General features: G+C 45.6%; 4 protein-coding genes across 5 annotated transcripts; 3 read left to right on the top strand and 1 right to left on the bottom strand.

Annotated features, from left to right (window-relative positions):
- Positions 1–866: 866 nt before the first annotated feature.
- LOC117896303 (putative mediator of RNA polymerase II transcription subunit 12) lies at positions 867–12,048 on the top strand. The gene is given in 5 exon segments (XM_034804525.1): positions 867–1,428; positions 9,173–10,357; positions 10,412–10,659; positions 10,661–11,484; positions 11,584–12,048. Coding segments are annotated over 5 exon segments (2,328 nt in total). The 5' UTR covers positions 867–1,419; the 3' UTR covers positions 11,646–12,048.
- A 509-nt stretch (positions 12,049–12,557) lies between these two features.
- LOC117896305 (retinol-binding protein pinta) lies at positions 12,558–13,728 on the top strand. Its single transcript, XM_034804527.1, has 3 exons — positions 12,558–12,986; positions 13,057–13,286; positions 13,345–13,728. Exons 1-3 carry the CDS (start codon positions 12,594–12,596, stop codon positions 13,541–13,543), a joined length of 822 nt encoding a protein of 273 aa, XP_034660418.1. The 5' UTR covers positions 12,558–12,593; the 3' UTR covers positions 13,544–13,728.
- An 80-nt stretch (positions 13,729–13,808) lies between these two features.
- Positions 13,809–15,775, bottom strand: LOC117896306 (MOB kinase activator-like 1). 2 transcript variants are annotated; one of them, XR_004649021.1, is made up of 4 exons: positions 15,393–15,775; positions 15,022–15,188; positions 14,397–14,954; positions 13,809–14,326 (listed from the first exon to the last, which is right to left on the bottom strand). XR_004649021.1 is itself a non-coding variant. In XM_034804529.1 (3 exons), the coding sequence occupies exons 1-3, from the start codon at positions 15,410–15,412 to the stop codon at positions 14,476–14,478; spliced, it is 666 nt and encodes a 221-aa protein (XP_034660420.1). In that variant the 5' UTR covers positions 15,413–15,775; the 3' UTR covers positions 14,280–14,475. The 2 variants fall into 2 exon arrangements, 1 of the variants encoding a protein (XP_034660420.1); XM_034804529.1 differs by having other exon boundaries at positions 14,280–14,954.
- A 443-nt stretch (positions 15,776–16,218) lies between these two features.
- Positions 16,219–18,258, top strand: LOC117896304 (nucleolar protein 56). The gene is made up of 3 exons (XM_034804526.1): positions 16,219–16,368; positions 16,543–16,945; positions 17,009–18,258. Exons 1-3 carry the CDS (start codon positions 16,366–16,368, stop codon positions 18,112–18,114), a joined length of 1,512 nt encoding a protein of 503 aa, XP_034660417.1. The 5' UTR covers positions 16,219–16,365; the 3' UTR covers positions 18,115–18,258.
- The last annotated feature ends 4,602 nt before the right edge of the window (positions 18,259–22,860 follow it).

Below are 22,860 nucleotides of genomic sequence, written 5' to 3'. Positions count from 1 at the left end.
TCCTCGACGGTTATGGCTTCATCAAAATCCACATTAAAGCAAGTGCTTAGCCACGTAAGACAACAAACAACAACAAAAACACTGAAATTAAACAATTACAAGTGGCAAAGTTTAGCAAAGATTCGAGCTGAGCGGAAATGGTGGCGGAAAAAGCGGAAATCGAATATAGAAAATGCGTCTGCAGCAATGAGTGAATTTTACATGCAAAACTGGCGCTAATTTGAGAGAAATTTGTACCGCGCATAGCCCCGAAAATGCAGAGCCTCGAGGCCACGCGGAAGTCCAACTCTGATCTGCGGCACGTGTGTGGGGCACTTGCTGTCTGTGTGGCACCGTTGGCTCATTAAGCGATGGCTGTGGGCAAGGATTTGGCCGAAACGGGTTGCTTGACCAGCGAAGATGGCACCGCAGAGGCTGTTGGATGTTGGCTGTTGGATAATGTCGTAAAACGAAAAGGAAAGTCTGGCCATCAAAACGAGACACGCATAAAATGGGTGTATGGACAGGCAGAAGAAACAAAAAGAGTGTATAAATATAGATAACATTTAATTAAGCCACAGGCTGTAAACGCGGCAGAATCGCGTTGCATCATAATGGATGTTGGGCTAAAGGTGTTGGGCGCCAGTGAATTGGCAAGCCAAGTTCAAGCCCACCAACCAACCAGCCAACCAGCCAACAAGAGAGGGCCGTAATGGGGCAAGCTTTCATTCATTAGGCCCGTAAGCCAAGAGCCGGCCAGCAACATGCTGCAGAGTCAGCAGCAGCAGCAACAGCAGCGGCAGCGGCAGCGGCAGCATCTTCAGGCCTGGCTTTTGTCTTTGGCCAGGAAACCACGACACGCTCCGAGCTTCAGTCTGCAGCGAGCATTCAGACGGTTTGGTTTGTGTTCAGCGGCCAGTCGACTCAGAGCCCGAAAAAAAACAAAACCCTCAGAGAAAATAACTTTAAGCCGTGAAAATTCGCTTCATTTGCCTCCATCGATCGATCGTATGGGGCTGGTGCTGGTGCTGGTGTGAACTGTTCGCTAATTTGAAAATAACGATTCGAAATTTGGCAATTAAACGAAAATAAAGTGCAACGAGAAAGGGCCAGCCAGATACCCAAAAAAGACAAACAGAAAGACAAACAGCCAGCGGCAGATAAGCTGTAAAATAATCAAATAAATATAAACCCCGCACAATAAACCCACAGCAAAGGAAACGTTGGCCACTAATTCGCATTTGATTAGGGTCGGTTTCTGTTTCGATCCGAATCAACGAATATTACTATTTGATTGCGTGCAAAAAGACCTTTGTGTATCGTCGGGGAGAGAGCCAGAGAGAGAGTGAGAGCAAGAGAGAGTGCGGTGGAGCGGTCCTCATTCGATTTGGATTACGTCGCTATATTATTGGATATATCCCACTTAGATACGGAGACATAATGAAGGTGGTGAGTAGCTGGAAAGTAATGTAAAATAATAAATGGCGTAGAAATCCTTTAAAGAACAAATGTTAAGGCATCATTAAATGTCTTTGCAATCAATAAATGTAATAGTTCTAATCAAATTTCTAAATCTAAATCAATCCTCATACTATTAGAGTCAATTATTCTGTCAGACAGTCGTAGTATCTATAATAAAAAGGTGCTAAAAAGAAAGAAACCCCAAAACAATTTGTCTTTTCTCGCATCTGCGATATGCAAAAATCCCCCACACAGAAAAAGTTTCTCCTTTTCTGCTAATTAAATTACTTCAATTAGTAAAAGGTGAAATATCCAGCTGTTTTTCCACGCCCATCTGTGGCACATTGATTCCGTGTGGGAGTTCCGATCGACGTCCATCAATCACACAACCCAATCATGAATGGATGGATGGAGTATTTGTGGCTGGCTGGTTTTATTTGGCAAAACCAAACGATTGAAAGTCATTTGCCGAGTCATTTGTGTAATGGGTTTTTAATGCCATTTAATGATTCCATTTCGGTGCTGGACACAACCCGAGACCCAATAAAACAATTTAATTAGCGACATATGAGACGCATTCGCATTCAGAGATCGCAGATGCGTATGCCAGCTACCGATGGAGTTGTTTTACGACCGTTAATCACTCAAAAAGAGTCAAAAGAAGTTAGTTAAAACCACTTAACGATTGAGGCTGATTAACACCGTTAAAAGCGACATATAACGCTTTGACTGGTGGACCTTAAAGTGGCCATAAATGTGAATGGTATCTGGGCATACACATAATAGGACTTCCTACAATCACAGCCTTGTCGCTGGCTCAACTCAATTAGTTGGCACACCAGCAAGCGATTGCCCAATCGAGCCACTTACAGGATTTATGTTTCTTCTGACCCGTATGCAAACCCCACCAAAAAGTTGTACCAAAAGCGAGCTGAACGGCGACCAAGCCCACACCCCAAGCATATCCGATTTCAGCTTATGCAATCTACAGTTTATGGCCAAATTCAAATCGACAAGCGACCTGTTCGCCAGCCAAAGTTGAGAGTTTGCCTCAGCCTTCGACTGGACCCTGAGATAGAGGCAGAGCCAGAGCCAGAGCCAGAGCCAGTGCCAATACCTGTATGGGGTCCCATCCCAGTCCCAGACCCATCCCAGCTAGCAAGTCATCAGCGAAGACGTCCCCGAACGCAAGATATGTGCAGATGTCTGCCGTTGTTGACATGCAATAAAATTTCACTTTTCACCATTGCATAATTGCAGTTTGACAATGCTTAAAATTGATTATGCCGCGTTACCTTTCCCTCTCTCTCTCTCTCTCTCTCCTTATTTTTTTCGCATTTACTTGTTTGCCTTGGCCAAAAAAAAAGAAGCTCTGCAGCTTCCTTGCCAATTGCTGGCTGAAGATTTCACCAGCCCAAAATTAGCCATCGGGTCATAAATCATACAGTGCTGGCCTCCACCGAGTGTCAAGGGAGGAGGTGTCGCGGCCATTGACTGAAGGATGGTTTTTCGAATTTCATTACCACAAAACACTCAATGGGGGGAAAAAAAGGGAAAATGTTTCTGCGTTTTTATGATGTTGTCTAACAAAAGGCAGTGCTTTGGGAGCGCAGATGTTTTCTATAATATTTCATATATCAAGGAGGAGCCTTTAGCCTCAGGCAAACACTCTCCAGTGTTCATATTTTTGGCATAAATAATTGTACAGAGTTTCCAATCTCGCACCGAATTTCAATTAGTGTTTTCTCAAGTGCCCGCAGGCCACAATTTTCACAGTCATCGATCACAGAGCATGATACTTGATTTGCTTATCGCATTTATTGAACCCCTGGCCATTGTCTTAGATCCAGAGCTTGGTGTTTGTAAGGCAACAAAAAGTAAAAGTGCCGCACACTCGCGCACGATCGCGGTGCTTCATTCACAACAAATTTAATTCATGAATTCAGCGAATAATAATATAAATAAAGTTCAAACAAAAGTAAAGAAACGCCCGCACATCGAGCAAGATCCAAGATCCGAGAGCCCAGAGCGTGTACAACGTACTCACATATCGTGCCGGGAGATCTCTATCTAAAGCACAGACTCTGCACGAAATGGCGCAATTGTCAAAATAACGATTTAACATATGATAGACGATGGTGCAGGATGGGTAGGAGAAACCCTCGGCACATAAATCAGCGACACCTGAGACCTTCCTCCTTGCCATATAAATATATCCCATAATTTCGCTTGACACTTGCTGAGAGGCGCGATTGTGCAGAGGCAGGTGCTCTGGATAATTGTGGTCATGCAATGCTTTTAGGAGGAGTTTAGCACCCGCCTGGCGTTCGTTGCTCAAGTCTTTTGTTTTGTAAGTGTCTCACTTTTACTCCAGCTGTCGAAAGGTCAACAGCAGCTCTCCAACTGGCAAGTGGCAAGCGACACAGGCACACACAATGTAAGCGATTTACACAATAATGTGTAACTATAATAAGTATCTAAACAAAGCATTGAAGCTGCGTATAAAAACATTTGCCATTTACCACTTCAAATGGACACCAGGCGATGGTGCAGCAGCCTCATCTTCAGACTCATCTTTGGCTGCCTATCCAGCCACGGCCTCATCGTTGAAGTAACTTTGTAAGGGGCAAGGGGGCAAGTCTTCCTCAAAGACTAGATGCTCGGGCATCGATAAAAGTGAAACTGAAATTACCGAGTACACGGCGCAATGATGCCATTGACATTGCATTTTTGTCTCAATGCGCCATTAGATGTACGAGTACGAGCAAAAAAAGAGCAAAACAAAAAGCAAAAGCAAAAGAAAAGGCAGAGAAAAAGAAGATATTTCCAACTCAGATCGGCAAACAATGGGCAGGCAGACATTACGCGAACGCGCCCGCAAAAAAACACAAAAAAGATTCAAGCCAACGCCAAAAGAAAACAAACAAACAAATGCACACACAGAAATGATTGTCAGATGGAAAAACCTTACAAGAGTGAAGAGTGTGTTTCGGAAATTTATTGTAATATGCGCACATTGGTAATTTTGTCTTATTTTTATTATGAAATGCGGCGTGGATAAATAAAAGACACTGCTGCCAGCTAGCAGAAAGCGTTGGTCAATCAGCGCAGAGCAGAGCCATTGGATTTGGATTTTCACTGGAGGATTGGAGATGGGTTTTGGGTAGCTGCCAATGTCAGCGAGAGTTTGGCGTGGCGAAAAAAGAGCCATCATGGAAACCCGTTTGTAATAGACAGCCGCATCATATCATTATTATTGCTATTATGCATAGCATCGGCCTGGCAAATTGAATTTGATGCCGGGTAACAATCAAAACTCAGGCCTCAGCTTGAACTTTGAATGCTTATCATCGATCGGTTCATCAATGGAACCAGCGACCGAGTCTGACCTCTGCCCAATCAACACTAAAAATAAGCCAAAAGTCTATTGTCTTCGGTGTGGTTCACAGGGCATAGATTGCTGCGAAACCAAAGCCCAATTAAATGCACATAAATATGCAAATAACAGTCTGCAAAATGGACCCTAATCGTATTGTAAACAGCAATGAATTTTCAAAAGATATCAACTCGCTTATAGCGATACGAATATCAAACGAATATCAAGCGAATGCCAAACGAATATCTCGTTATTGGTCAACATCCAGGGGCCCAATCAATGCCAATCAAAAGCTCACTTCCATGTCAAAACAGCCTCCTCGCGCTCCGATCACCAAAGATTAGGTTAATATCTTGGCCAAAACAATGCCAGTAGATGCCTCTGGCCAGGGCGCGACAGCCTCGACATAGAGCAGAGGAGAGTCGAGTGTGAAATTATGCAAATGCTCGGGACGGGACTTGCTGTCCGCTCTAGAAAGGTGCGTCCCATAGAGATGCGGCTGCTGCTGCTGCTGCGATCTTCAGGGCCCACACACGCAATTACAGAGGTTTTTTATGGGCCCGTGGACAACAAAGCTTGGTAGCCACAAAGGCAGTTAAAAGCCCATAAAATACTGTAACAAATTTATTGGGAAACAGCGGACAAGAAAATCCCATCATTGGTTAGGGTAAAGTGGTAATGAAATGATCGATATGAGCATGATCTGTGGGGTTTGTTAGCTGTCAGTTCGATCAGATTTTTGTGTATAAACGTTGGGGGTTAAAGTGGGATTATTACTAGTGGTAAGACTGTCCCACAGGTTACCCTCATTCATCGTTTATTTTGGGCGTGCACAAACCTAAGCCAAGAAACCATAAAGCATCATTCAGTGACTTTTTATTGAAAAATTTATATATGTAACTCGTATCTTTTGATTGCAATTTATGCTGGTGATTTTTATGACACGATTACAACATCATTTTAACAGCATTAATATTTATGCTGGCCCACATAGAGGCAACACTCGTAAACGGCAATTTGCACCAACTCGCCAATTGGCGGATGGCACGGGGCTGGGGCTGGGAGTGGAATGGAATGGATTACGTTATGCGGTGAAGCTGTTACATCCCATTCCCCATACCCATCCAGAGTCAGAGTCAGACTCAGAGCCAGAAAGACAACTTTCGGGCTGGTTTTCATATTCGGGTCTTATCACATCCCGCAGCTGCTTAATAATGCGTGTCTGGTGGATGCCACAGGCATTGGCAACCGCAGGCCTTGGGCAATGCAAAATGCAAAATGCATCTGCAGAATGTGAAATGTGAAATGTCTGAGGCGGAGCGTGAATTTAATCACACAATAACACAGAGACCCATAAATAGGAGAGGAGAGGAGAGGAGAGGAGTACTCGCACTCGTGCAGCTCTCCCTCCTCCACACACGAGCTGACAGCTCGCATTACTGGCATACGAATATGATGTACCATCTTTTTGTGTTGTTCGAGTGGAACTGGGTTACCCAGTAACCAGTTGCCCCTGTCCTACCCCCTCCCAGTCGGTCTGGTCAGTGGCGCTTATGCAATTATGCCGCTTCTCTTCTCCAGTTTCGGACCTCGGGTGAGATTTGCTTAAGCTTAGAAAACACTTTCAACCCACACACCGCACACACCGCACACCGCACACACCACACACCGCAAATACAATAGCAAATAAATAATATAGACACCTTCGGGCCATTATCCATTGAGTTATTGCTAATTTATTGACGTTGCCCGATGGTTGAAACATTTTTTACACTCTTTTTTTTTGCCGCGTGTTTTGCGGCCTGCGGCTTTTGCGGAACTCAGCGGCCACTAATATAATTATGTATAATTAAAGGAGTTTTACGGTGATGCCTTCTGGCATTTGACTTGCTTGTTAAATGTGTATTTACCATGCGAATACTTGTAGCCCATTCCTTCGGCAAATCAAAACGGAAATTTGCGGCGAGCGAGTGGAATTGGGTTGATCATTACCTGATGATCCGTGAACTTTTCTATTTGTATTTTGTAATTTTGCGGTGCATTAATTAGCGCGGCAAGTATCTAAAGAATTGTTCACAAAGTGGGAACAAGTATGTTGCATAATTACAAAATAATTATCTGATTGTTGGCCACATAAAGCATAAGCATTGGGTACACCTTTTTAACACCCTTTTAATAAGTGAAACCTCAACGATTTCTAATCAAAATATCACTGACAAACATTAATCCCACACTAAATCGTGGCTTAAAATATCCCAAGACCTTCTAAAATATATTTCCACAAACATCAATGAAACGTTTTGGGGAATTTTCCACACAATTCGAGCAAATATTTAGCATTAAGCACTTCCGCAAAAGTGGCATGAAACATTCGTGTTTTCAAGTGGCAAACATGGCGGGGAAATATGTACTCCAGCACACCCTCCCCACCCCCTACAACGGCATGAAAGAAGTGGAAATGGAAATGGAAATTCCTGATGCATGCAATTGTGTGTGGAGGCGAAGGAGGAGATTTCCAACTGCCTTTGCCTTCGCCTTCGCCTGACCATTACAATTTATGATGATTACAATTTTATTTTGATTTTTTCTTCCTACGATTACCATGCAGAGGTGTGTGCTGCTCTCCTCAACAAAGAGAGCCGGCAACTTGATTAGCCTAACGCCAATATCCCCAGAGACTTGACGGACTGACAGGCATGGACCATGCGTCGAACCCGACTGACTGTCCGCCTGAGACTGTCTTAATGCCCGTGATGATGATTTCCATGGTGAAATTGACGCAAATGAGCAACAAAGCAGACAGCCACGCTATTGATTTTGTGGCCAAAGCCAAGCCAAAAAAGAAAGAAAAAAGGCAGCAAAAGCAACGACTGACTGCCAGCGAAAACTTATTTCCCATCGATGAGCGATGAGTGGGTTTTGGGCAGTCAAGCTGCAGCCATAATGCTTTGCCCTTTGGCAGAACTTGAACTCTGGCCTTGGCAGGGGCGGAAGACATTTGCTCCTCCATCCTCTCCAAGAGCTCTTCGACACGAGCTCTTCCCATTTAGATGGTGGAAAACTAATGGGTTGTTTTTCCGCCTCGCACTTGCCGCAGCAAATGAGTCAAGTCATGTTCAATATTATACTGATGGACCGTCAAAGGAGAGTCAGGCAGATGCCTGCGGCTATTGGAAAGTTTCGGGCCAAAGTCAAAGGGTTGCTGTCTGTGTGGAGTGTTGAAAGATTTAATCACTGCCAGAAGATTAATTATTCATGCTGTACAATGATTTTTCATATTTTTTGTTGCCAAGAGTGCGGCAGAAGTGAAATTTCTCCCAACAATTGTTTATGCAACATCGATCGAATCCTTTTTCGATTTCAACTGCTGCTGTTGCGCTGATTAAATAATTTCCAAGCAGACAACCACAAAAATTTGGAAGAAATGCAAAGTGCCAAGTGGCAACAACGTGACTGCCGGATCTCGGGCAGGGGCACCCACAAAGCGAAACCCGAAACGAGTTCAAACTCGGCACCACAGTCGGCATTAGCCTCAGCCTCAGCCTCAGCCTCAGACTAAAGCACCAACGACAGGTGGTCGGATAGGTTTTGCTTTCACGGCACTGCAGTGCTTTGTTGATGCAACAATTAGCCTAAACTTTCGGCCAGGTCCAAACAAGCGTTGCCAGCCAATTTGCAAAATGTTTCGGCCAGCCACAGCCACAGCCACAGCAAGAAATCAATCGTCAAGCTGTTGAAAATGGGAAATTGTGCAAAACCCCAAACCAAACCAAACCCCAACGCAGTCAGTCAGTCATTCAGTTAGTCGCTCCCCCAAAACCACAGATCCCACACAGATCCAATCCTCCGTCTCCCGGCAATGAGTGGGCAAACTCTGTGCTGGCCAGCCATGATTATAATGCGTTATGATTGTGCCTCTGCCTGTGTCTGTGCAAATGCCGGAAAGATTACCCACTTGCGATTTGGTAAAGCCAAAGGGTCAGCATGGCACTCAACTTCATGCATTTTTCGAGCATGTTGAACAAGTGAATTCGCTTTGAAGTGCAAAGAAAACTCACCCGAGGCAGAATTTCGAAATTTCATGTATGAAAGAATCCCTGAAGAGATTGCAAGTCTTTGGGCAACCAAAAATTAAGCGTCAGTGCCGTGTAATGTCACAGACAATTAGACCAAGGTAACCCCAGCCCCAAGGTGGCTCCAGCGAACCATCAAATCAAATGAGGCCTAAAAACTAAGACGGAAAGCCCCAGCGATTAGGCCTCAAACCTTTATTGAGTTATTAAATTTGAAGACAAGCCATTAAATCATTGGAGTCCCATGCTAATGGTTCTCTTCTTTGCATTCTTCCATTTCCAGAGACATTTCAACAGCAGCCTGCCTTGGGCGCTTCTGGTGCTGCTCTTGCTGGCCGCTCTCACGCTCCAGTTGGCCAGCGCCGGCGGGGAGCAGGAGGAGAGCGCCAGCACCGAGAGCAATGAGATCATTCCGCGCGAGGCCATCCAGAAGTTGGACTACTCCGTGCGCCAGGCGCTGCTGCGGGCCATCGACAAGCTGGAGCAGGAGGAGGCGGCCGCCTCGGCAGCTGGCGTGACGGAGAGCGGGGAGCAGAGTCCCCGAAGTAGCGGATCGAGAACGACGCTGGCCAGGAATGAGGCCACCACACTGCCATCGCCACGGGAAAAGGACGAGATACTCGAGGAGAGCACCAACAAGGCGGAAGTGGAGTCGGAGGCGGAGCCGGAGGCTGTGGTGCCCACCGTGCAGTTCTACACGGCCACCTTCGACGAGCGGAATGCCCAGGAGCAGCTGCTCTCCTCCTTCATCGATCGCTCCAAGCTGTGGAAGAAGACGACGGCACTGAGGAAGCAGAGCGCCCTCTCCATCGAGCCAAAGTCCGTGGAGGCGGCGGGTCCCGCGAATCGCCAACTGACACGCAGCGTGGACTCTGGCTCGAGCTCTGGGTCCGTGAGCAGCAACGAGATCTCCCACGATGGCAGCCAAGAGATCAAGTTCGAGATTAGCAATGTGCGGAAGGGGACAACCACCACTGAGGCAACCACCACCCCCACGACGAGCACAACCTCCACGACGCCTCGGCCACGCACCACACGGCGTCGTCCCACCACAACCACCACAACGACAACGACCACAACGACACCAAGACCCACGCACAACGAGGATGGGGAGAACATTGAGCTGGTGGACAAGCAGGACATTCGCATCCAGGAAGCGCCACTCGTCACGGCCTTCACCGTGGATCTCGATGAGCGGGGAACTGCGCAGAAGTTTCGTCCCCTGCTGTCGGGGGCACACAGATCCAACTATCCGCAGCAGCAGCAGCATCATCCACACATTGGACCCACCATCACCAAGCTGAATGTGCTGGAGACGGAGCCACCGACCATTCCGCTGCCCACACAGTACCCACCCACAGGCAGCAGCAGCAGCACCACAACGCAGGTCAGCACGAGCACGAGTCCCAGCAATGGTTTCTCCACAACGCCCGCGTTCCTGGCCAGCTCCACCGCTAACTATGTCAAGGTGGGTTACCCAGCAGCAGGAAAATGTAAGACTAATTCTTGAGACTCTTTGCAGCAGGAGCCCCTCAGCGATCTGGCGGCACCGCCCAGCGTCAACAATTACTTGATTGAGCGACAGCGTGCCCTGGAGCAGCAGATCTACCAGCTGAAGGTGCAGGCACAGCAGCAGCAGGCGCTGATCTTGCGCCAGTTGAAGCTGCTGGAGGAGCAGAGCCAGAGCCAGAGTCGCTTCCAGGGCTCACCAATTGCTCAATCCAGCACATTGCAACCGCAACAGCAGCAGCAGCAACAGCAGCAGCAGCAGCAAACAGCAGCAGCAACAGCAGCATCAACATGGTTCGTTGGAGGCCATTCAGACGCTGCAACCACCTGCCGTGGGTTACTCCATAAGACCTTCGGTGGAATTTATACCCAGCACCCATACCAAGACTCTTATTTATCCCACATATCCAATTGAGCAGCAATTGCCGCTCCGCGATGCCGTTTCGGCTCATAAATTTGCCCTGAACAACGGCAATGGCCAAATTAACTACCAGAAGCAGCCGGTGCACGCCCCCGCCCCCGCCCCCGCGAATGCAGTGCAACAGATTTTCCAAAACTTGCAGCAATCATTGCAGAAATCGAATGAAAATTCCATCAATAACAATGGGCAGGTGCAGACCTCGAATCAGTTCAACTTTGCCCCCGCGGAGGCGTCGCATCAGCAGGCACTGCCCCAGCACAGCTTCAAGCAATTCCAACAGCCCCAACAGCAGCAGCAACAACAGCAGCAGCAGCAGTTGCTGCTTCCCAGCTACGTGAGCAGCGCCCTGTTCCAGCAGCAACAGCAGCAGCAGCAGCACAGGGGAAGACAGTTTCGCCAGGAGTCGGGAGTGGGCAACTTTGGTCTGAATTCCAATGTGGAGATCCAGCCGAGCAACTCCTTTGCCACCACCATCGTCAGCCAGCAGCAGCAGCAGTCCAACTCGAATCCCAGTCTGGAGAATCAGAACTTTTATCGGCAGCATCTGACGCCACAGCTGAGCAATCAACTCCAGCAAAATGCTCAGCAATATCTGCAGCAGCAGCTCATCCAGCAGCAGCAGCAGCAGCCACAGGGTGGCGATGCAACATCCAACATTAGTCCAGGTAATGCACACTTCAAGAGTAGAGAAACGAGCAATCATCTTAGTCAATTTAGCAGCTTAAGAAATCTTGATGAATTGAAAGTAATCAGTAAAGTTTTAGCTCTCAACCATGGGATACCACAGTTCGCATCACAAAATCTGCACTACAATGGCGCCTTTTGAGCACTTGCACCACCAATCCAGCCCCAGCACCACCACCACCACCCGAAGCACCCCACAGGGCCCAAAACAAAAATGTACCTCCAGCAATATGCACCTCCGTTTCCAGTCCCGTACCCGGACCTGTTTCCTTACCCCAGAGCCAGATGTCCACCGCCACGCTTCCCATCCGGTTGTTGAATTAAGTTTTACGTCCAACATCTTTGTAAATATTCATTCTATTTTAAAAGTTAAGACTAAGAACTAAGCAAAATTAAAGCCCCGACCAGGAAGGGCAAGGAGACAACCCCAGTTGGAGTTTCGACGGAGGCCAAGACGATTTTATGGTGCGGCAATTGGCAGAAGAAAATGTTGAAATGTAACAATTATTTATTTTTATGTGAATAAAGTTTATCTTAAAGTGTGACAGTGCTTTCAATTGACTATTATACTGACCCATAAGTGTCAATCATCTGTAGGGCTTTCCGAAAGAGTTTCCTTCGGTTTATGGTGTTTCTACTTAATTATAATATATTGCTTAAACTTTGATTTCATTTTGGCGCTCAGTCAATATACCGATTATCGATACAGAGAAGATTACGAGTAATCGAGCTACTCCCATCTCCAAGTGCTTTCGCTGGTATCGTTATCGAAAAGTCTTCGCCAAGCTCAAAATACAAAACTGCAAAAGTCAGCAAATTCAAAAATAGCCTAAAGTGTGCGCGTAAATCCAATTGCGCGACATTTAAGCTTTCAAATGGATAACAACTTATATATAGCTTATAGCATTCGGCAGCACAAATCGCTGAGTCTGCGTTTTGAGCACAACATAGCCGTGCTGCAGTCGCAGTCGCAAAAAGCTTTGTGTAGATTACGTTTTCGTGGGAGTGCATTGCGCTGAAAGCTGAAATTGTTTATAAACAACTGTTCAGTAATAATCGCCTTTAATTGCATTTAAATACCACGACCACGATGTGGTCGCGCAGCAGCAGTGCACGGCGGCAGGTCAGCGCACCCGACAGCGATCCCGAGAAGGTATTGAGGCAGGTGCAGGAGCTCAGCGATTGGCTGGTCGCCAATCCCCATGTCAACGGGTGCAACACCTTCGAGAATTTACATTTCTTTCTGCGCACCTCCAAATACGATGTGGAACGCACCAAGAAGAAGCTAAAGACATTCTATCAGATGCGTGCAGAGCGCACCGAGTGGTTCGATAATCGCGATCCCCATTTACCCGAAATCCAGGAGCTGCTGCAACTGGGCGTGTTCCTGCCCGTCGGCACCGACTCGGAGAAACGAATGGTCGTGGTCATACGGACTGCGGCCCATGATCCCAAGAAACACACACAGAACAATGTCTTCAAGGTGAGTCACGGAGAACGTGCCAAAATGGGTTTACAGACATTTTCGACCTTTGCTTTTTATTCCATGCTAGACGAGCAAAATGATATTGGACTTGCTGTTGAAGCTCGATCCGGAGAGCTGTGCTGAGGGCATGGTGGCGATACTGGATATGCAGGGCGTTCAATTGGGCCATGCCCTGCAGCTGAATCCCAAGCTCATCAAGCGTTCGGTGGAGAGCTGGACAGCCTATCCCTGCCAGCCCAAGCTACTGGAGTTTACCAACTCGCCGCGTCACGTCAACATCTTTTTAAACACTTTTCGGTGCTCTTGTCTGCTGGCATAAATATTCATTCCATATTTAATTTGAGTGTTCTTTCAGGATCTTCATGACACCCAAGATACGGTCCCGAGTGATGGTTCGCCGCGAGGGAACCTCTGTGAACTGCACGCAGCTGCCAAAGGAACTGGGTGGCCAGGGTCCGAGCTACGCAGAACTTGCCATCAAATGGAAGCAGTTGCTGGAGGAGAATTCCGATTTCTATGTGGAGCAAGACAAATACAAAAGCAAACTCAAGTGATTTAGGTTAGCCGGCGGCGACAAAGATAAGGCAGCGATTAGCCAAATACTATAGATTAGGGCGACCCACTGTCGATGGATTTGCCAGCAGTTATATATTCCTTAATTCCATACATAAATCGGACAAGTTGTACATTGTATAAATACCATTTTCATCACGCTAATCTGATTATAAGCTAATCAATTCATCTGCGATTCTTTTTATTTTGTTTCGAGAATGCATCGGAGTCAACGTACGATACAAAAATGGTGCGTAGCCATGCGGCTGTATTCATAATATTCTCTTTATTAGTATAAAACGTATCAAAAATGTTTATCAAGTCTACAATTATTATCATTTATTGGGTGCTGTCGAGCGTCGCCGCCACACAATGCCATTGCGCTGAGGGGTTTTGCCTTACAAACAGTCGTTCCATCCGTTGCACGACGCCGAGCTATGCATATGCGATAGTTTAATAGTAATAAATACATACATACATTTGTTTGGGGGAAAAACGATTAAACGCATTGTGTTTTGTGAACATAATATTGGTTGTTTTCCATAAGCGGTTGGGGGCGTGTGTGTTTGTGTGTGTTCTGTGCGGGTTATAGAAGGCGTGCTGCTGTTTTTTCTGGTTTTCTCTTTTACACACATATATATAAATATGCTATATATCTCTTAAAGTTACGAGTCACATATAAAAATATAGTAGTTGCTCATCAGCATTATTAGCCCGCTATAGTTAGTGTTTTGTATGTTTTGTTTTTAGTGGGACCACACGAAGCACTGAACGAAACTTAAAAGCTATGTATAAACGAGGAAAGTAAAGAAAAGGAAAGGCGGTAACTAACTAAAGCGTAATACACAAGTCTACCAGAGCGCTCCCATCACAAGTCCAATTGCATGCCGATGATGCCGACACCGCAGCCACCGCTAGGTGTCTGCCACTTGTCCTATATCTGCCGCTCGTCCTTTGCCGTCAGCTTGTCGATGAGCTCCTGCAGCGGTGCCAGCTCGCGTCGCTCGATCAGATTGAACTCTTGCACAAAGAATATGAAATGCTTAAAGGACGTATTCAGATGGGCCTCCTCGCCGAGCGTCACCACCTCGGAGAAGTGCTGATGGTAGATGTGGGCATAGACCCTGAACAAACGCTTCAGTATGGTCTTGGCGGAGGTGAGAAAGTTCTTTGGAAACGGCACACCAATTTTCGATGGAAACAGCGTCTCATCGTCTAGCTGATCCTGCACCCAAGTCATCAGATAATCAATGTACTTGGGGGCGCTGCACTTGATGGGCTTCTTCACGGTCAAACCGTCAGCCCAGTGGTACTCATATTTCGGACCAGCCGACATAATGCCACAGCTCTCCTCCGTACAGAACTCCGTGATCGTGCCATACAGCATGTTTATTTGATTGAAAAAGTCCACAGCTAATGATGTAAGCAAAGAGAGAAGATTTATGTACATATAAGAATTCCATTCTCACTAATTACTCACTGTTAACGGCCACCCATTCGTTGAGATCCTCGCCATCGGGCAGAGCCACTGCATTGCGCAGATTACCAGATCCCAGAGTGGCAGCGGCATGCTTCATAAGATCATATTGATGCGTGCCTTCCGGTATGTTCTTCTTCGGCTTGAAGGTTTTACTAGAACGCGAACCGCTGCAAATATAAAAGCCGATTAGTATTGGCCCCAACAACCCCAAGTGTCTGCCACATGGGTGGAGGTGGGGAGACAAAGGCCCCCGCACCACAGACCACTGACGGGGAACAAAGCACACAATGGGGTAGCCGAAGATTTCTTTGTTGCAGCACCGGGCCTTTTGCGGTTTGGCTGCACTTGAGAACCTTTTTCCATGAACTTACAACAAAAAGTCCATTGCCATGCAGTGTTCCTGTTGCCTCTGGGGTCTGCTTTGCCTTTCACTCGGGCCCACCAAATTCGTCTGCTGCTTAGCCTATTCCGGCAAATGCCGCACCGTTCTCAAGGAATTTTAGCGACGTGCCAGTGAACTATCTCTTGAATATTCACACAATTGATTCGAAGTAATAATCTACAAAAATTGCTGGCAATTGTGGCAGGTTTTGTGGGTAGGCAGAGGCAGTGGAAAATGTGTGTCTGTTCGGATACTGGGACCACTGATGTCGGCAATTGGGGCGAGCACAGCTGGTGGATTGGGTTCTAGGAAGTGTATGTTGCAACTTATTATTTTTGTTGTGTTTATAAACGCAAAATTGTTATAAATAAAAATAAAATTGGTATCACACACACACACTGCAGTGCTCTTGTGTTGGTGCAGAGTCCAGTGTGACCAGTGTTGCAGCGGAATTATCGAAAGATCATACCGATTGACACTGTTTCAACGACCTGATTTAAACTGTTCGCTTGATATATTGGAAACTGGTAATATTATGAACTAATATTGATACCAATATATACCGTAATGTACAGAAAATATAATAAAATATTCCATTATATACCAAAAATACTGGCAGAGTAAAAAGCATTACAAATATAGACTTTAATATGACCATTTGCCAAATATACAGTCTGCACTTGTCAATCTTTGCAGTTTTGAATGAATGATGAATCGAACACGAATATTGATTTAATGCTGAGAGTCCCAACTAGCTGATAATATTAATCAAAAATGCAAAATCGACGATTTTTTTTTATTTACGGTATATTTTGAAGTTGAAAGGTATATTTCTGAGAGTTGCGTGGTATAAATCCGCGGTCACACTGTCATTTAAAAAAGCACGTGGAAAAACATCGTAGTGGCATCGTGCGTGGATAATTAAAATTTTCACCTAAAAAAGGCATATTTACGGCCTAAATATGGTAAATATGCCACTCTAAGTCAGGTCTCACCAACAATTTACTGAAGAAAGTGGCAAAATTATAAACCCAGACATAGGGAACTAACCTAAAGACGGCCATTGAGTGGAGCACCCCCGAAAACACATGTGCTGCCACCACACCAAAATTGATTATATTTTCCATTTGCCTTTTCAGTCGATACTGTATTGTCTGTACGAACATGCAGCTGGCTTCTCAGTCTTCTCCGTCAAGGAGTTTGAGGAGGTCTCCATGTTCCTGCCCCAGGTGGAGTCCTCCGTCACGGATTTCGCCAAGTTCAATTCGATTGTGAAGCTGGCTGGCTTTGCTCCCTTCAAAACGGCCATTGCCGCATTAGAGAACATCAATGCCATTTCCGAGGGTATTGTGCCCCAGGACTTGCTGCATTTTCTCGATGACTTCTTCGCCAAGCTGAAGAAGAAGAAGTGCACTCTGGGCATAGCCGATGCGAAGCTGGGAGCTGCCATCACCGAAGCAATCGGTGTGCAGTGCAGCCAAGTTGGTGTCGTGCCTGAGATCCTGCGTGGTGTGCGCTTCCACTTTGCCAAGCTGGTCAAAGGTAGGTCCCAAAGTCTCCAAGAAAATCTTTCCATTTGGCTAACTCTTCCTCATTCTTCTGCAGGGTTCACCGATCAGTCAGCGGGTGTGGCACAGCTGGGTCTGGGCCACAGCTACTCGCGTGCCAAGGTCAAGTTCAACGTCCATCGTTCGGACAACATGATCATTCAGTCGATTGCCTTGCTGGACCAGTTGGACAAGGATGTGAACACGTTCTCTATGCGGATACGTGAGTGGTACTCCTACCACTTCCCAGAACTGGTCAAAATTGTTCCCGACAACTACATGTTCGCCAAGGCCGCCAAATTCATTAAGGATCGCAAGAACTTATCCCAAGACCTGCTTGAGGACCTTGAGAAGATTGTGATGGACTCGGCCAAGGCCCAGGCCATCATTGATGCCGCAAAGATGTCCATGGGCATGGACATCTCCATTGTGGATCTGATGAACATTGAGCTGTTCGCAGAGCGAGTTGTCAAGCTCTCTGAATACCGCAAAAAGCTATCCACCTATTTGCACAACAAAATGAACCTGGTGGCTCCCAACCTACAGTCGCTGATTGGTGATCAGGTCGGTGCACGCCTTATCTCGCATGCCGGCAGCCTGACCAACTTGGCCAAATACCCAGCATCGACAGTACAAATTCTGGGCGCTGAGAAGGCACTCTTCCGCGCCCTAAAGACCCGCTCCAATACCCCCAAATACGGTTTGATCTATCACTCCTCGTTCATTGGACGGGCTGGCCTCAAGAACAAGGGACGCATCTCGCGTTTCCTGGCCAACAAATGCTCGATAGCCTCCCGCATCGATTGCTTCCTGGATCAGCCGACAAGCGTGTTTGGCGAGTCACTGAAGCAGCAGGTCGAGGATCGGCTTAAGTTCTACGAGTCGGGCGATGTGCCGCGCAAAAACATTGAAGTCATGAAGGAGGCCATCGAGGCGGCTGGCCAGGAAGCTGGTGCCAACGGTACAGCGGCTCCTCAGTCTGAGAAAAAGAAGAACAAGAAGAAGAAGCGCGCAGCTGGCGAGGATGAGACAGAGGCGAACGGCTCAAGCAATGGCAATGGAGCCGCCGCCGAGGCCGCCGATAATGGCAATGGCAACGATGATGGCGAACCCAAGAAGAAGAAGAAAAAGAAGAACAAAAACAAGGAAGCCGTGGAGGCGTAATGACCACAGCCCCACCTCAACATTCAGCTTAGTTTTAGGTTCCCAATATGGTTTTACTTTTTACACACTTTTCTTTTGTATTTTCATTTAGTCGCCACTTCAATTTCAATAAACAATTATGTACCCGGGGTATTCCCTCAGATTAACACCCGAATGAATTCATGGCAGCAGTCCAACAATAAGCAGCATGTCTTCCAAGCACAGAAAATGTATTTTGTTTAGGCATTCCAAGTCCGACTGGACTTAAAAGTTACAAGAGTGTCCATGATGAAATTATATAAGGTGGTCGTCAACTCGTTAGGTTTTTGGTCCGTTAACATTCAGTGCGCCCTTGCTTGTTGACGTGAAGCGTAGAAGGTTATGTGCTGACGAATGTTTTACCGCCAATCCCACCATAAGTAGTCTCCTGCTTGGATGTTTTACTTTTTCTTTTTTTTATATTTTTAATAAATTCACAGATGAGTCCGCATACCAGGTTTTTTTGTGTTGATTCGTTGTTTGAACGAACACTAGAAATAGAATGTTTTACTTTTTAATATAATTATTATTTTATTCGTACAAAGTAAACAAAACAAAACAGCACAGCTGATTCAGAAGTATAACCGAATGGAATACAGTTTACATGTCTGGTCACACTCTGTCGCCAGCAAAACAATTGCACATCTACATATGTACATAGATTCGGAAAAGGTTGTGTGCGAACAAATTTTCTATTTTTTTCAATTGCCAACCGGATGAGCGCCAAAAAATGAAGTGGTGCAGTTTATGCCGCAAGGTCGAGAATGATGTGAAATTAGTTCATGTACCGAAATGTTTAGAAAAGAGAAAATTGTGGGAGCAAAGTCTGGACTGCAGCCTTACTGTGAACTCGAAAATTTGCGATTCACATTTCGATGCTTCACAGTGGAAGTCGTCCACAATTAAAGGGCAGATATTTAAAAAAAGGCGACTGAATGATGATGCTGTTCCGCAAAAGCCTCAACAAGAAATTGTTAGATTAGGCTTCGCCAACTCGAGTACGCAAACAGAGTAAGCTGATCATGCTCAAATAAATATTTACTCAAATGCCAATACTAATTTTTTTTAATGTAGGGACAAAGTGATAAATCATGCACTACGTGTGGAGAACGAGAGTCTGAGGAAACAGAATCGTCGACTGCAGACGGAAATGCATTCGTTACGTCAGCAACTTGAGGACTATAAGGAATTGGAAACCAGTCTAAGAACCATTTTCACCGAGACCCAAATACATATATTGAAGAGTGGAGGCAAGAGAGCCGTATTTAATGCAACAGACATCTCTGCTGCTATTTGTCTTCATACCGCGGGACCTCCTGCATACAATCATCTTTATAGAAAAGGATTTCCTCTGCCGAGTCGGGCAACATTATTCAGATGGTTGGCAGATGTTAACATCAGTACAGGGACCCTTGATGTCGTTATAGATCTCATGGAAAATGAGGAAATGCCCGAAGTGGATAAGCTATGCGTTTTGTCCTTTGATGAAATGAAGGTTGCTGCTGCCTTCGAGCATGACGGCTCAGCGGATGTTGATTATGAGCCAAGCACCTATGTTCAACTGGCCATAGCTCGTGGCTTGAATAAGTCTTGGGAGCAGCCAGTATTCTTCGATTTCAGTACTCTAATGGACGCGGACACTCTGCATTCAATAATAAACAAACTGCACAAAAGAGGCTATCCCGTAGTAGCTATTGTCTCTGATTTGGGCGCTGGAAATCAAACATTATGGACAGAGCTTGGCATATCGGAGAGTAAGTTTCTTATACGAGTTAAAATCAGAAAATTAAATTATTTTTGTTTTAGGAAAAGAATTGGTTTACCCATCCAGCAGATGAAGATTTGAAAATATTCGTTTTCTCGGATACCCCACATCTGATAAAGTTGGTCCGTGACCAGTATGTTGAATCCGACTAATCATCAACGGAAAACGATTGACTAAATCGACAGTCCAGCAGACAATTAGCCACTGTGCTAAGCCAGATGTGTCGATGTCATTCAATATTACCGATAATCACCTTAATATTGGACCGCTCGCTAAACAAAATATTAAATTGGCAACGCAACTGTTCTCCAATACAACCGGCAGCTTCATAAGACGATGCAATGCATTGGGTTATAACGTACAGAACGCATCCGAAACCGCAGATCTTTTAAAATTATCAATGATTGGTTCGCGGTCTTCAACTCAAAGTCTTCAACATCAAATTCCATAGAACCGACCCAGCCTTATGGCAAACAAATCGAAATCCAACGAGGCATTTTGGCCAAAATGTCTGAGATTATGAGCTCGGAGATACTTGGAGTTGGAGCCCACAGCCTGCCCTTCCAAAAAGGAATTTTAGTCAACAATGCATCCCTTGAAGGTTTGTATTGCTATCTATCGGAAAAGTACGAGATGCAATACATTTTCACAAGTCGTCTCTCCCAAGACATTGTTGAGAACTTTTTTATCGCCATGCGGCCTAAAGGCGAACAGTTTGAGCATCCGACTCCACTTCAATTTAAGTTTATGTTAAGAAAATATATATCAGGTATGACAAAATTAAATAAACCAATTGATAAATAATTGAAGAGTATTGAAGAGCATGTAGCATGTGCTCATGTCTTAAGTTTGCTAAAGTACCGCATTGTTTTCGATCGCAGACGCTCGCGTATGATCCGCTGTGCGGCTGAAATTTCCTTGGCTGCTGCTGGCAGTACCTGTGGGATCGGGATGCGCACATTGGTCGCATGGCAAGAGTTGTCTGTCGGCAAAAAGTGCGCTCAAAGTCTTAGAAATATAATTTCATTTCCAGAGTGATGAACAGTCGGATGAGGTCCAGGGCCAGCTCGGCATCGTGCCCAGAGCTCCCTCAAAGACCTGATAGTTCTCGCACTTGGAGCGAAGGAGCTGCAGCAGGTCCAGCAGGAAATTGGATCGATGTTCGAGGGTGTTGGAAATGTCATAAGAAAACATCATCCAAGTTTAACGGCATTTTGACATTAATTATACCCGGTACTCGAAGAGTAAATAGGGAATGTTGTATTGGGTGGAACAAAAAAGATACGAATGCCATTCCGCTATCAGATCAACGAATTGGGATCAGATAGGATCATTATTATAGCCAGAATGAGGAAAAATAATTTGCAGTGGCTAAACCCACCCCGCCCAGCAGCTTTTAGCTTTCTGCAGCTTTGTAGAAACAATTTTAAATGTCAAATGTAAAAGTTGAAAAAAAAACAATAAGGTACAGATATACCAACTGAGTACCGGGTATAAAAGTTGTGACGCGTAAGAAGCGTCTCACACGTCGCTTCTCGTTTTTACCTCCGAGGGTTTAGCATTTGGTTCTTTTGGAATCTTCCTCCGGACTGTTGCACAAAGTAAACAAAACAAACAGAACAGCTGCTTGAGCAGAACACCCATACCGAATACAGTTTACATGTCTGGTCACACTCCGTCGATAGCAAAACAATGCCATCGATCATGAAGAAACTATAAAGGAGGTCTCGTCGTTGGCAGAGTTACTCGCTACTCTCCCCAAATTTCAGTGCACGTTTGCTTGTCGACGCGGAAGATTGGTTTCGAACAACATTTTTTTTCAAGTGTACATATTTGCGCCCAAAAATGAGTTGGTGCAGTTTATGCGGCAGCGTCGCGAAAGATGTGAAAGTAGTTCATGTACCGAAATGTTCAGAGAAGAGAAAATTGTGGGAGCAAAGTCTGACCTGCAGCCTTACTGTGAACTCGAAAATTTGCGATTCACATTTCGATGCTTCACAGTGGAGGTCGGCACCAAGGAATGGGCAGGTATATAAAAGAAGGCGACTGAAAGATGATGCTGTTCCGCAGGGCGAGCCTGAAGCAAAATTTGTTAAATTAGGCTTCGCCAACTCTAGTACGCAAACAGAGTAAGCTAAACATGCTGAAATAAATATATACAAACTTTAAATGCTACAAATAATTTATTTGTAATGCAGGGACGCATTGATAAATCATACAGCACGTGTGGAGAACGAGAGCCTAAGGGGACGGATTCGTCTAATGCAGAAGGAAATGGATTATTTACGAGAGCAACTTGAGGACTATAAGGATTTGGAAATCAGTCTAAGAACCATTTTCACGGAGACCCAAATAAAGATTTTGAAGAATAGAGGCAAGAGAGCCGTTTTTAATGCAACAGACATCTCTGCTGCTATTTGCCTTCATACCGCGGGGCCGCCTGCATACAATCATCTTTATAGAAAAGGATTTCCTTTGCCGAGTCGGGCAACATTATTCAGATGGTTGGCAGATGTTAACATCAGTACAGGGACCCTTGATGTCGTTATAGATCTCATGGAAAATGAGGAAATGCCCGAAGTGGATAAGCTATGCGTTTTGTCCTTTGATGAAATGAAGGTTGCTGCTGCTTTCGAGCATGACGGCTCAGCGGATGTTGATTATGAGCCAAGCACCTATGTTCAACTGGCCATAGCTCGTGGCTTGAATAAGTCTTGGGAGCAGCCAGTATTCTTCGATTTCAGTACTCTAATGGACGCGGACACTCTGCATTCAATAATAAACAAACTGCACAAAAGAGGCTATCCCGTAGTAGCTATTGTCTCTGATTTGGGCGCTGGAAATCAAACATTATGGACAGAGCTTGGCATATCGGAGAGTAAGTTTCTTATACGAGTTAAAATCAGAAAATTAAATTATTTTTGTTTTAGGAAAGAATTGGTTTACCCATCCAGCAGATGAAG

The sequence above is a fragment of the Drosophila subobscura genome, chromosome O (assembly GCF_008121235.1).
Source record: "Drosophila subobscura isolate 14011-0131.10 chromosome O, UCBerk_Dsub_1.0, whole genome shotgun sequence".
NCBI lineage: Eukaryota > Metazoa > Arthropoda > Insecta > Diptera > Drosophilidae > Drosophila > Drosophila subobscura.
This window is presented reverse-complemented; position numbering and strand designations above follow the sequence as displayed.